The sequence below is a fragment of the Carica papaya genome, chromosome 7 (assembly GCF_054855325.1).
Source record: "Carica papaya isolate Zhongbai chromosome 7, ASM5485532v1, whole genome shotgun sequence".
In the NCBI taxonomy this organism is placed as follows: domain Eukaryota; kingdom Viridiplantae; phylum Streptophyta; class Magnoliopsida; order Brassicales; family Caricaceae; genus Carica; species Carica papaya.
In genome coordinates this window covers 11336213-11351161 of record NC_142315.1, presented here as the reverse complement: position 1 = coordinate 11351161, position 14949 = coordinate 11336213, and the positions used below count along the sequence as shown (strand labels likewise).

The window sequence follows — 14949 nt, the reverse complement described above, 5'->3', positions numbered from 1 at the left end:
CCCCACCATATCAGTAGGTGCCACAACAGGGCCCCATAGTCTATCCCCAGCCGGGCCCAGTCCCTCTTCCACGGGACCCAACTCCTTCCTTGATCGACCCAGGCTACATAAAGAGGTACAGAAGACTGAACCCTTCCACTTTTGCAGGGAGATCCTCTGTCGAAGATGTCCAGTACTGGTTGGCGGAGACTGAGAGAGCTTTCAAGACCTTGGGAGTGGTTCCTGAGCAGAGAGCTGCCCTTGCTTCCTACATGCTGGTAAGGGAAGCAGGTCGTTGGTGGGAGCTCAAGCAGACCACTCTGCCTACACCAGCCACTTGGGAGCACTTCTTAGTGGCCTTCCATGTGAAGTATCTCCCTGAGCACATCCGACACCTGAAGGAGATGGAGTTTGTTCAGCTAGTCCAGGGAAACATGACGGTCTCAGAATATGCTCGTAAGTTCCTATAGCTGGGCCGATACTCCCCGGAGACATTAATGGATGAGGGCAGGAAGGCCAGGAGATTCCAGTGGGGCCTCTGCCCAGAGATCAAGCAACACTTATTGGTACTGAAGCTCAAGACATACTCAACCGTTCTAGCAAATGCGCAGATTGTGGAGAGCAGTTTCAACACCCGTCCTCAGTCAGTAGGGAGTCACCAACCCTCAGCTCCACCCTGCAGACCAGTACCTACTGCGCCAGTCCAACCAAATAAGAGGCCTATACCAATGATCCAGGCCCCTCCCCAGGCTCCAGGGGTAGCACGTGGAAAGATTTGCCAGCACTGTGGCAGGGATCATGGGGACCAACCATGCTACCGCCTCAACAACACCTATCGCATATGTGGTAGTGCCCAGCACTATGCGAGAGAGTGTCCGAGAAACCAGAAATAAGAAATACCTCTTTTTCAGGGCAGGATTTACAACCTCACCCAGCAGGATGTCGACGCCAACCCGAACGTGGTACAGGGTATGTACATTATCTGTGACCATATTACTCATGTTTTATTTGACATTGGTGCATCGCATTCATTTGTTTCACATGTTTTTGCATCCAAACTTAATGTATCATATGATAAACTTGATTCAATATTGTTTGTATCTACTGCTGGGGGTAAAATACTATTAGGGGAAGTTGTCTACAGGGCTTGTGCCGTGGAGATAGCAAATAAGAAACTGAGTGTAGACCTGATAGGTTTAGACACGAGGGATTTTGATGTAATCTTAGAAATGGATTAGCTAGCAGCGTATCACGCCACCATAGATTGCTTTAACAAGAAGGTTGTATTTAATCCTCCCAATGAGGAGCCATTTACAAATTAATAAAATCATTTAGTACTTATTCCTTGATGGCAAGTTTCCTTAATTTTCTAGTACCTTAATCTTGCTATTTTCTCTAACTAGGCAAGCCCAAGAAGGAAATTTGTATCCAAAAGATTCTGGTAGTCCGAGACTTTCCAGATGTGTCCAGACGAACTACCCGGACTGCCAGTGGACAGGGAAGTCGAGTTCAATACAGACCTGCAGCCAGGCACCCAGCCCATTTTGGTTGCTCCTTACCGCATGAGTCGTATTAAGATGGAAGAGCTGAGGAAACAGATCACTGAATTGCAAGATAGTGATTTTATTAGACACAGTGTGTCCCCTTGGGGTGCCGGAGTCACTTTTGCAAGGAAGGGAGATGGAACATTGAGACTTTGTATTGATTACAGAGGATTGAACAAAGTTACAATCAAGAACAAATATCCCCTTCCCTGAATTAATGACCTCTTCGATCAGTTGTAGGGTGCGCAGGTCTTCTCCAAAATAGACCTGCGATCAGGTTACCATCAGGTGAAGATAAGAACAGAAGACATCCCCAAGACGGCCTTTAGAACCAGGTACGGACACTATGAGTTTCTGGTCATGCCATTTGGGCTAACCAACGCCCTAGTAATCTTTATGGATCTTATGAACAGGGTCTTCAGAGAGTTCTTGGATCAATTTGTTATCGTGTTCATCGATGACATCTTAGTTTACTCAAAAAGCAGAGAAGAACATGTTCACCATCTTGCCCAAGTTTTGCAGGTCCTCAGAAAAAAGAAGTTATATGTAAAGTTAAGTAAGTGTGGATTCTGGCTTGAGCAGACCGCCTTCCTAGGACACATCATATCGAAGGAAAGAGTATCAGTGAATCCCGAAAAGGTTGAAGCGATATTTGGCTAGGAAAAGTTGACATCAATTAAGAAAATCCAGAGTTTCCTAGGGATGACAGGTTATTACCGCATGTTCGTTGAAGGATTCTCCAGCCTAGCAGCTCCTCTAACCCGACTCACAAAGAAGAATGCCAAATTTGAGTGGAATGAGGACTGTGAAAGAAGTTTTTCAGAATTAAAGAAGTGGCTGACTACTGCACCCGTACTGCCTTTACCGAGTGGATCGGGGGGATATACAGTTTATAGTGATGCCTCCAATCTAGGCCTGGGTTGTGTCCTGATGCAGCATGGGAAGGTCATAGCATATGGGTTCAGACAGTTAAAGAATCATGAGAAGAATTATCCCACCCATGACTTGGAGCTTGCCACAATCATACACGCCTTGAAAACCTGGCGCCACTACTTATACGGAGAGACCTTTCAGATCTATACCGATCATAAGAGTTTGAAACACATATTCACTCATAAGGATCTCAACATGCGTCAGAGAAGGTGGATCGAACTCCTTAAAGACTATGATTGTGATATCTTATACCATCCGGGTAAGGGCAATGTGGTAGCAGACGCTCTCAGCAGAAAAAGTGCAGGTATCTTAATCCATTTGATGGTTTCATAATACAAACAAATTGGGGCCACACAACAGGTTCAACTTCAAGACCTGAGGAGAGTCACATGTTTGGGCCGCTTGACAGTCCAGCCCGAGTTAATCCAGAGAATAAGGGAAGCCCAGTCAATTGACCCCGCCCTAGTAGCCCGCAAGATTGATACAGAACAGGGAGCGAGCTCAAAATTCTAAGTATCTGTCGATAGGTTACTCCGGTTCCAAGACAGAGTGTGTGTTCCAGACGACAGCGAGTTAAAGAGAGACATCATGACAGAATCCCACAGCTCGAAGTTTTCCATGCATCTCGGAAGCACCAAAATGTACCAAAACATGCGACCCCGATTTTAGTGGAATAGGATGAAGAGAGACATAGTCGACTTTGTATCTAAATGCTTGATATGTCAGCAGGTCAAGGCAGAGCATCAGCGCCCAGTTGGGCTACTTCAGCCTTTACCGATCCTGGAGTGGAAGTGGGAATACATCACTATGGACTTCGTGACGGGACTACCCAAGGCACGTTCAGGACATGACGCCATCTGGGTAATTATTGACTGGCTTACCAAATCTTCCCACTTCTTGGCTATCAGGATGACCGACCCCTTGGACAAGTTGACAAGAATGTATATCCGGGAAATAGTCACATTGCACGGAGTTCCAGTGACAGTGGTATCCGACAGGGACCCCAGGTTCACTTCTCGGTTTTGGAGTAGCTTTCAGCAAGCCATGGGAACAAAGTTGTCTCTCAGTACCGCATTCCATCCTCAGACTGATGGACAATCAGAAAGGACAATTCGTACACTTGAGGATATGCTCCGAGCATGTGTCCTTGACTCCGGGGGCCATTGGGACGACTATCTACCCCTGATAGAGTTTGTCTATAACAACAGCTACCAAGCAAGCATCGGCATGGCTCCATATGAGGCGTTATATGGGCGCCCATGCAGATCACCGATTTGTTGGGAAGAAGTGGGCGATAGAAGATTGTTCGGCCCGGAGTTGGTAGAGAACACCACGTCTAAAATACTTAAAATCAAAAAGAATATTCAGACAGCTCAGAGCAAGCAGAAGAGTTATGCGGACACCCGAAGGAGAGATCTAGCGTTTGAGAAAGGCGACCGGGTGTTCCTTAAGGTCACTCCTTTTAAGGGAATTAGTAGGTTCGGCAGGAGGGAAAAACTGAACCCCCGATTTATTGGACCTTTTAAAATCTTAGATAGGATTGGTACTGCTGCCTATAGACTAGCACTGCCTCCAGAGCTCTCCAGGGTCCACAATGTATTCCATGTATCCATGCTACGTAAGTACAACCCGAACTCCTCTCATGTCTTGGCTCATAAACTGCTTCCACTCCAAGGGGACTTATCTTATGAGGAAGTCCCAATCAGTATCACGGACCGAAAGAGTAGAATACTCCGCAATCGGAAAATATCATTTGTAAAGGTAGTGTGGCAGAACCACTCGCCAAGGGAGGCTACCTGGGAGCTAGAATCAGATTTTAGAGCCCAGTATCCCCATTTGTTCGACCAAGAGTAAGAGACAAATTTGGGGGACCAAATTTTTTTAAGTGGGGGGAGAGTTGTAAGACCCAAATTTTGTATTTTTATTAGAAATTTTATTTAATTTTATTCTATTTTAATATTTAATTTATAAGGTTTTAATTTAATTTAATAGAAATAAAAATAATAATAATAATAAATTTTGGTAAATTACTTTTGGGATTTAATTGAAATTGATTTTGGGAAAAATAGATGAAAATTTAGATTCTGGGGGATTTTTGAAAAGAAAATCGAAAATCGAGGGTCAAAACGCAATTTAGAAAAGTTGTGCCACGTCAGCACCCAGTCAGCAGTCCCGGCCAACCAGAACACGCCGCGTAGCAAGGACGCTGACGCGGGAGGCCATGCGGGATGGAGCCACGTGGGCGATCCGCGTGCACGCGATCGAACGGTCCAGATCTCACGCGTGCGGATGGCCCAGATCGCATCGCGATGGAAAGTCTAGATTTATTTTTATTTTAATCGCGATCGGACGGTCAAGATTAAATCGTGATGGACGGCTGAGATTAAAAGGGGAATGTTATAAATAACCTCACCCACATCCAACCCCAAACCCTAGCCGCCAGTACCCTCGTCAGAGAAGAAGAACCAGTCATAAGAGAAGCCGGCCGCCGCCACCTGCCGCCACACCGGTGGATTTTTCGATCACCAAACGAGGTAAATTTTCTCTCCTTGACTTGTTTTTCGATGCTGAATCCGTCTATGGCCAAATCGGAGCCAAACCACTGGCCAATCGGCCGGAAAATACTGTCGAAGTCCAGCGGCGCCGCCGCGGCTTCCCTCGATTTTTGCCTCCGATGAGGCCCTTTCCGGTTCCCGTTCGATGCAATTTTTACACCACTGTAATCACCATCCTTTTCTCTACAGGTTGACCAGAGCAAAACATCAAATCACAACTCGTGCCGGAGAAGCAGCCGCACCCGAGAGCACCGCCGCCGGTAAGTCTCAGTTTTTCGTGATTTTTTGGCCCACCGAGGGCCCTAGGGTTGTTTTATCACAGGAACCTATGCAAGTTTGGCCGAATTCGGCCGAAAACGGCCAACCCGTGGTGGATCGCCACCGTGGGCGGCGATGTCGTCGCTGGAGCACGGCGAAGCCGCCGTGCCAAATTTTGATATTGGCCGAAAAGGGGCCTGGGTTTGATTTGGGGGTTTTTTGGGACACGTTCAGGTACTGGTAGTGTGTTTCAGTTTTCCGAGAAAAATTCAGAAAATTTAGGGATAGCCTGTAGGTGCAGTGAGAACCCGATTTCAGACCCAGAAACAAGTAAGAATTTCTCACCCTATTTTCTATCACGGTATTAAAGCTCAATAAATGATAAAACGGTATTTCATGAATTGTGTATAATTAATTAAGGTTGCTAATAGAGCCCAAATCTGATGTATTTTTCGGTCAGTTGTTGTTTGATCTATTTTACAGTCTAAAATGCAGCATGGTATTTGATGTGGTTATTTTATGATTTCGTATGTATGAATCCCGGTTTTATTTATTATGATTTGAATTATGGTGAACCCGATGTTGTGTTGTTTGTTTGGTGTTCATTATTGGTTTACGTGTTTATGTTTGATTTGATAATTGAGACCAAGAAAAATGGAAAAAGGTTATGTTAATTGATAAATGGATAATATGGATAGCCTGACTAGATATCCTGGGATATGGTGGATGGACCGGGTCCGTAAAGAACCCAACTGGGAACATGGTCTCTCATATCGGACGGGGTATGGAGACCTTATGTGTTTTGGCACCCATACCAAACGGGGTATGGGGACGGCCCGTTTCACCCTCATACCGGACGGGGTATCGAGGTTTATGGTTTTGGCGCCCATACCAGACGGGGTATGGGGACGGCCCTGAAGTCAGGTTATTAATGTTAATGGTTCACGTGTAGCGGGGACCCCTTTGGATCCCAATGGATACTAGTAGGCTGGTAAAAGATGAGAATTGTTGTCTGGTTATTGAAGTACAAAAGTATAACATGTGTTATGTTACAAAGTGTATATGATTTTATGATGGTTATAATGTTATTGTTTTCATATGTTATTTTCACAAATCTCACCGAAGTAAGTGGACAGTAAAGGTTTTTATTATTAATAAATGAGTTTGTTATAAATTATGCTCCATTGGTCATTTTTGTTTTTTACCAACCTTTACTTCTGTGGCAGTGAGATAGTATGATGTCTTTACTGGGCTAATGTAGCTCATTCCTTACTTAACCATTTCAGATCAGGAAGACGTGGTTTCCGAGCTCATTCCGCAGGAAAACGGAGAGTTAGACGCCTAAAGATTTTATAGTTCTATTATAGTTTTCATTTCAAGTACTTATTTTAATTAGCTTATTCCTTCATACGTTGAATACATTTTTGGTTGTTTTGTAAGGGATGTTAATAAGAATTTTTATTTCGCTTCCGCAATTAGAACTTTTAATACATACATTTTTATTTAAAATTTTGGGGCCGTTACGCTCCTTCTCTCTTCCCCCGTATCTTTCACACCCTTAAATTTACTAATACTAAAATATGTTCAAATTTTAATGTAGCCTTGGTCTCAAATTTTAATTACTGACAGAATAAGTATCATACATATGTTTATGATGAAAAGTAAATTTTGAATAAATAAATAATTTTTTTATTAAAAACTTTAATTTTTTTCTAGTTATAAAAGTATTAAATTGATAAAATCTACTTAAATAGTTTTGAAAAAGTATTTAATCAACATTCAATATTTCGAAGTAATTTTTTCTTTTATTATTGTCCTTCTAAACTTCTTCCTCTTTTTTTTATTTATTTTCCTATTCAAAATATTTATTTTCCTTTCACACCCTTAAATTCACCAAACATTTATTTCCTAATAACTATTCTTAATAGTCTCCAAAATATGTATAAATTTTAATGTAGTATTGGTCTCAAATTTTAATTACTGACAGAATAAGTATCATATATATATTTATGATGAAAAGTAAATTTTGAATAAATAATTTATTTTTTTATTAAAAACTTTAATTTTTTTTTAAAGAGAAAAATTTTACTTATAAACGTATAAATTTGATAAAATCTACTTAAATAGTTTTGAAAAAGTACTTAATCAACATTCAATAATTCGAAGTAATTTTTTCTTTTATTATTGTCCTTCTAAACTTCTTCCTTTTTTTTTGTTCTTTTACTTTTTATAGCCTTCTTAGCCTTATTTTTTTTAACAAAAAGTGTCATTTTCATAGTTTTTCATATAGGGTTTCTTCCATTTATTTGTTCCTTTTTTTTCATAAATTTTATTATTTTTAATAGATTCTCCCGTTATAGGTACATATTCTATGATATTATTTAACTTACTCATATTTGTCGTTAGTAAACTCTAACAAAAAGGAGGAAAAATTTTTAATACATTATGATTTTATTTGTGCTCAGCATATATATTGTGTTTTCTGACTAATCATTATTTTTTGATATAAAAAATAATAAATAAAATGAGTTATATTTTTCAACCAAAAAATATTATACAATAAAACTATTGATTCTAATATAATTAGATATCCCAATTTCTATATCAAATTTATAGCCAATTAATTATCTTTCATAATTTTTTTTAAACAAACTTAATATTCTATATTTGCTCAAAAGTCCCTCATTTTCTTGAAACTCTCTTTTATCCACTTCTTGCCCTTTGGGATAATAACTAGTAGTAACATTTTCAGCACACATTTTCCTCCCTAGCTACCAGTATTTTTTTTTTAGGATCTTATGCTAATAACTCTTCCATTTTTTATTGTTACACTTTCTTAGTGGATCCCTCGAGTTTATCTTTTCAATTAGATTCTTATAAATTCATGGATATATTCAATATAAGAGAAATTATTCTAATGTAAATAAAATTCTTTATATGATAACTTCAATAAGACTGATTGAATTTGTAGTTATGTAACGGCCCCGGAAATTTAAATGAAATATATGTATTAAAAATGTCAAATGCGAAAGCGTAATAAAAATTTTGATTTACGTCCCTTACACAATAACCAAAACGTACTCAAAATATGACAGAACAAAGTAACTAAAAGAGATACTCGAGATAAGAACTATAAATATAGCTATAGAGTCTTTAGGCGTCCCCTTCGCCGTCTTCCTGCGGAACGGGCTCAGGAACAATGTCTTCCTGATCTGAAATGGTTAAATAAGGAATGAGCTACACCAGCCTAGTAAAGACATCACACTATCTCACCGCCACGGAAGTAAAGGTGGGTAGAAAACAAAAATGACCAATGGAGCATAATTAATAACGAACTCGTTTATTAACATAAAAATCTTTACTATCCACTTACCTCGGCGAGATCCATGAAAACAATATATGAAAAAAATAACCTTATAATATCATAAAATCATACACACTTTATAACATAACATATATCACACCTTTACATTTCAATCATCAGGAAACAGATTTCCTCTTTTACCAGCCTACTAGTATCCCTGGGGATCCATAAAGGGTCCCCTCTACACGTGAACCATTAACATTTACAACCTGATTCCAGGGCCGTCCCCATATCACGTCCGATATGGGCGCCAAAACCATGAACCTCAATACCCCGTCCGATATGAGGGTGAAACGGGCCGTCCCCATACCCCGTCCGGTATGGGCACCAAAACACATAAGGTCTCCATACCCCGTCCGGTATGAGAGACCACGTTCCCGGTAGGGTTCCCTACGGACCCGGTCCGTCCACCATCTCCCAGGATATCTAGTCAGACTGTCCACATTTTTCACTTATCAATTCACATATCCTTTTTGCCTTTTTTCTTAATCTCAATCATCTAATCATACACAACATGTAAACCAGTAATTGACACCAAACAAGATAACGCAGTATCGGGTTCACTATAATACAAACCATAATAAAAGAAACCATGATTCATGCATACGAGACCATAACATAATTACATCAAACATCATACTGCATTTAATACTGAAAATTAGATCAAACAACAACTGACCAACAATGTATCAGACACGGCCTCCATTGGCAACCTTAATCAATTATACATCTATAAAGTCATAAAATACCGTTTAATTATTTATTAAACTTTAATACCGTGATAAGAAATAGGGTGAGGGGTCCTTACTTGTTTCGGGGTCTGAAATCGACTCTACAGTGCGCCTACAAGCTGTCCCTAATTTCCTTGAATTTTTTTCGAAAAACTGAAAAGGACTACCAGTACCTGCACGTGACCCAAAAAATTCCAAATCAGACCTAGGGCCCCTTTTGGCCAATATTGGAATTCTGGCACGGCGGCTTCGCCGTGCTCCGGCAATGGTGCCGCCGCTTGCGGCTGCGATTCGCCTCGAGTTAGCCGTTTTCGGCCACACTTACATCGGTTCCTGTGATAAAACAACCCTAGGGCCCTTAGTTGGCCAAAAAATCACGAAAAATCGAGACTTACCGGCAGCGGTGCTCTCGAGTGCGGCGGCTCCTCTGGCGTGAGTCGCGTTTTGATGTTTGGCTCCGATCAACCTGTAAAGAAAAGAACGGTGATCACAGTGGTATAAAATTTACATCGAACGGAGGCCGGGAAGGGCCTCATCGGAGGCAAAAATCGAGGAGGGACGCGGCAGCACCGCTGGGCTTCGGCTGGGTTTTTCGGCCGTTTGGCCGGTGGTTTGGCTCCGGTTTGGCCATAGGCGGACTCAACATCGAAAAACGAGTAAGGAGGAGAAAATTTACCTCGATCGGTGGTCGAAAACTTCCCCAGTGCGACGGCGGGTGGCAGCGGCCGGCTCCTCCGGCGTCTGGTTCTTCTTCTCCGGCGAGGCACTGGCGGCTAGGGTTTTTGTGGTCAAGTGTGGGTGGGGTTATTTATACCTTTTGCCTTTTAATCTCAACCGTCCATCAAGATTAAATCTGGACCGTTCGATCACGATTTAATTGGGATTAAATCTGGACTGTCCATCGCGATGCAATCTGGGTCGTCTGTGCCTAATTGAATCTGGGCCTTCCGTGCGCGTGAATCTGGGCCGTCCGTGCGCGCGGGAACGGATCTGGGCCATCCGATCACGCGCACGCGGATCGCCCACGTGGCTCGTCCCCTGGTCAGCGTTTCCTTGCCATGCGACGCGTCCTGGTTGGCCGGGGCTGCTGACCGGGCCGCTGACGTGGTTGCTGACGTGGTGCTGAAGTGACACAACTTTTCTAAATTACGTTTTGACCTCTAGTTTCTGATTTTCTTTTCAAAAACACCCCTATAATCTAAATTTTCACCCATTTTTCTCAAAATCAATTTCAATTAAATTCAAATAATATTTTTACCCAATTTTATCATTATTATTATTTTTATTTTCATAAAATTAAATCAAATTAAATTAATTAAAATTCAAAAAAAAATTCAAATAATTACAAAATAAAAATAAGAACACTTGGGTGTTACAAGTTATATATGAATAGAATTTGAATCCATTATTTAATTTGACTAATTCTCAATTTTCTTTCGAAACCTTGTCTCTTTCTAAAAAATTTTCCGTTAAAATCTAGAAACTCTAGAAACATTAATATAGTTTCCAATGTAACAAATAGATTAGCAAAAACATAAAATAAATGTAAACAAGGAAGTGATAGGGACAGAAAATGGGAGGAGGCTGAATGATCAAATTAGGCATGTGAGAATCACATGGACTGGAACTTGTTCCAATATCACCATATTAAATTCCTTAATCACCCCCCATTCCCTTCTCTTCCCATGTGTATTCTACTCCACTCTTCTCTCTATTATTATTATTATTTTCAATTATAATTTTATATTAGTTAAATAATTATTTTCTTCCAATTTATGCCAGAAAAATCGATTTTAACTTCATGCTGCATGCATGTGATGTATATTCGATGGTGTAATTGTTTTTTGTTTTTTGTTTTTTTTTTTTTGGATAAGATTGCATAACAAATTAATTAATTAATTAAGATGATTATATTCTAATATTATTTTACAAAACTAATTAATCGGTCTCTACAAACAACTAATATTAGTTTATACAAATGATTTGAGACAAGGTGCCCAAAGAAAAAAGTAAATTAGTGACATGGATTATCTTGTCATATTATCTCAACCATATACATAATCACTTTTCTTAACTTTAATTAATGCATGTATAACTTCATTGTATAAGGATGATCCATGTGCTCATAGACATAACAAATCTTCTTCTTCTTCTTCTTCGTTATTATTATTATTATTATTTTTTTGTTTCTTGTTAAGGAGCAATTAATCTAATAATGACATAATCTTTTTTCACCATTATTATTGATCTACATGTTAAATTTAAAAGTTTTGTTTATACATACAATAGAAATAATAGGAAGACCCAAGTCTTTTTTTTTAATTAATATATATTTTTATTAATATTAATTTAATTCTATTATTCGTAACATCTACATGCGTTAAATTTTAATTTAGTTTTTAAGAAATTATGATGTAATTTTTATTAAAATAATTAATTAAATATGTATTTATATAATTATTATCAATAATTTAATTAAAAATAAATATCACAAATTATGTAAACGACAACAAATTTTATTAATTATATGATTGATAGTAAATTATAAAAATTAAATAATTAATAGAATTTAAATATTTAATTGACTGTTAGTTTTTCATTTATATATATATATTGTATCTGTATTTAATAAAAATCAAATCATTATTTTCAATTCTATAATTTTTAACGTTCTTGAATTATGCACTGACCATATTTGGATATGTTGTTTTATACCGACAATACTATATATATTTGGTTATAATATTGAGACCGAAAATTTGACGGAGGCGAGAGTAGACAGTGATGCTCTAGATTTTAGAAGGCAGCCTGTCGTCTGGTCTCCACGTGGGTACAAGCCCGTTAACAAATTAAGATAAAAGTGAAGGACCTAATTGTAAATTATTTCTTTATGCTAATTGCAAAAGTGCCCTTCAATAAAATCCCTTTTTACTTTTTATTTTTTTTTACAAAAAAGCGATGGAACAGTCTTTCTAAGCAGTCTATACACGTCGTCTGTACACTCTGTCCTTTTTCCTTTTGCATTGTCCTTATCTTCCTCTATTTTTTATTAATTATTGTTTTCTCAATTAAATTTTTATTTTGATACTCACCCATATTACACACGAATTGTAAATTTATTAAAATTTTTATTTTAATTTTAGTTGAAAGTTTTACTCATGCATTTTTATCTTTAAATTTTTTTTAAATAATTAATATAAAATTTTAGTTAATTTTAATTTTAGTAAAGCTATAATGAAAAAATATAAAGAAAATATTTTAAATAGATAGATTTATAACTACTTTGTTATGTGAATTCAAATAAATCTATCAATTAAGATGTCTAATATAGTGCACCAAAAAATGTATTGCTTAAGCTATTTATAGAAAAAAAAAAGAAAGAGGTATATACATATATATAACTAAAAAGTTGAGTTATTATGAAATAAATAATTAAAAATATAATAAAAAATAAAAAGTAATAAATAATCAATATAGAACATAAATGATGATATCTACGAAACATTTTATTTTAAATTTCTATTAAGTATTTCAATTGTATTAATTATCATAATGTGTTAAAGTATCAATAATAAATTGTACTATAATAGAGTATCCAAAACTAAATTTAGGTTAGACCTACAAGTTTAGTTTGGACTAAACAGAATGCATATATAATTTAGTTTCAATCTAATAGTTTATACATTAAAATAGCTAATCTATCTAAATATAATATTTACAATCTATTTTAAAAAATAGTATATATATATGTAAATGAGTATACATAATCTATAACATTTGAATACAAAAGACCTATGCCTTTCTAAGCTCTTTGTTCGACCTTTTCCTTGACGACCCACCATCATTTGACTTCTTCCACTACCTTCGTACCAATCCATGGCTTCCTTCATCCTTCATCTTTGACATCACAACAGGTTTGTGGTAGTATGCACTAGATAGGTCAAAACCATCATTCCATCTTCCTCGGTTCTTCTTTTATTAGGCACTAGACAACTTCATATTCATTATAGATGAGACATGATTTTAACTTAAATATATCTATATATCTATGTGTATATATATATATATATATGTTCATATGTTGATAAATAAATATAGTTCTCCTTATATAATATTATAAATAAAAAAATATAGGAATAAAAACATAGAAATAAAGTAAGATGGTTGACAAAGTTATTAAAACAGTGTAAATATACTTTAAGAAAAGGAAGATGAATTGATTGTTGAATTATGGTTCAGTTATTCTTAAGTAAAAAATAAGATTAAAAATAAAAATAGAATTCGATTTTCCAAATTGAAAAAATTTAGTTGGTACTAAACCAAAATCAAACCTTTTATGATTAAATATTTTATTCTGATATCGTTGCATAAGAATACTTTATTAATTTGGAATGAAATGTTATAATTTTATGTTTTTAATGTCAAATTATTAATTTGGAGGCCCAATTAGATTAAAGGGTCTAAAACCCAACGGGTATTATGTTATTCAAGCCGATGAGTTGCGGGACCCGTAGACCCAAACAAACAGAATTTCAATTTGTGGGTCCGGGAAAACCGAAACCATTCCTTTTTGCTTCGCGGGCAAATCCATCACCACCACCACCACCACCACCACCACCACCACCTTCCCACCACCACACCTCCAACCATTATCGCCTCTCACTTGCACGTTCTTCTCGAAATTTCCTTGTTTCCTGATTTGTCATCTTCCTCCTTCCTTCATTTTCTGGAAATAACTCCCATTAAACCAATTATCCGAAAACAAATTTTCTGAAAAAGAAGAGAAATTCATAACTGAAATGAACCTCTCCTCCTGTAATTACACTAACCTCCACTTCAATCCCGTGCATCAGTGCAGAACCCTCTTTCTCCCAGATGACACCTGCTTCCGACCTAGCGAATTCCGGCTCTGCCGCTGCAAGAAACGGCGCCGTCTCCGGCGTGCTCGAAGACTCGTTCTTGTCCACTCCTCCCTCCCGTCTCCTTTCGACGCCCTTTCCCTCACTTCTCTCGATTCTTTTGTTCCGACAGCGCTCGGGCTCGCCTCCGGACTTGCTCTATATTTGTCCTCGCGGTTTGGGAAATCTCCGCGACGAGGCGGCGATGTCATCGGGGATTGGATTCTGTTCACAAGCCCGACTCCTTTCAATCGCTTCGTAATTCTCCGCTGCCCCTCTGTGTCCTTCGAAGGAAGCAAGCTCCTCGAAGATGTTAATGAGAAGCTCGTGAAGGAGGAGAGACACTTCGTGAGGCTCAACGCTGGTGTAATTCAGGCCTGGAGCACCGTTGATGTTTTTGAGAATGACAGGTTGGAGTTCCAGCGAGAGTGCATAAGCGCGAAGGACGGCGGCGTCGTTTCCTTGGATTGGCCCGCCAATCTGGACCTCGAGGAGGAACACGGATTGGACACAACTCTGTTGCTGGTCCCTGGAACGGCTGAGGGAAGCATGGATAAAAGTGTGCAGTCCTTCGTGTGTGAGGCTCTCAAGCGCGGTCTTTTCCCGGTGATTATGAACCCCAGGGGTTGCGCTGGTTCCCCGCTTACTACGGCACGGTAAGCTCCTTCTCTCTCTCTCTCTCTCTCT

At 38.4% G+C, this 14949-nt stretch overlaps 1 protein-coding gene across 4 annotated transcripts in view; it reads left to right on the top strand.

The window, feature by feature from the left end:
- Window positions 1-14084: 14084 nt before the first annotated feature.
- The window catches only part of LOC110812031 (alpha/beta-Hydrolases superfamily protein), a 33449-nt gene continuing 32584 nt past the window's right edge, over window positions 14085-14949 (top strand). For 2 of the 4 annotated variants that reach the window (XM_088207248.1, XM_088207247.1), the window contains exon 1: window positions 14085-14918. In XM_088207248.1, the coding sequence (XP_088063374.1) occupies window positions 14164-14918 (755 nt within the window). In that variant the 5' untranslated portion in view covers window positions 14085-14163. The remainder of the gene's footprint in view (window positions 14919-14949) is intronic. The other 2 variants (XM_088207250.1, XM_088207249.1) reach the window with 1 other exon arrangement.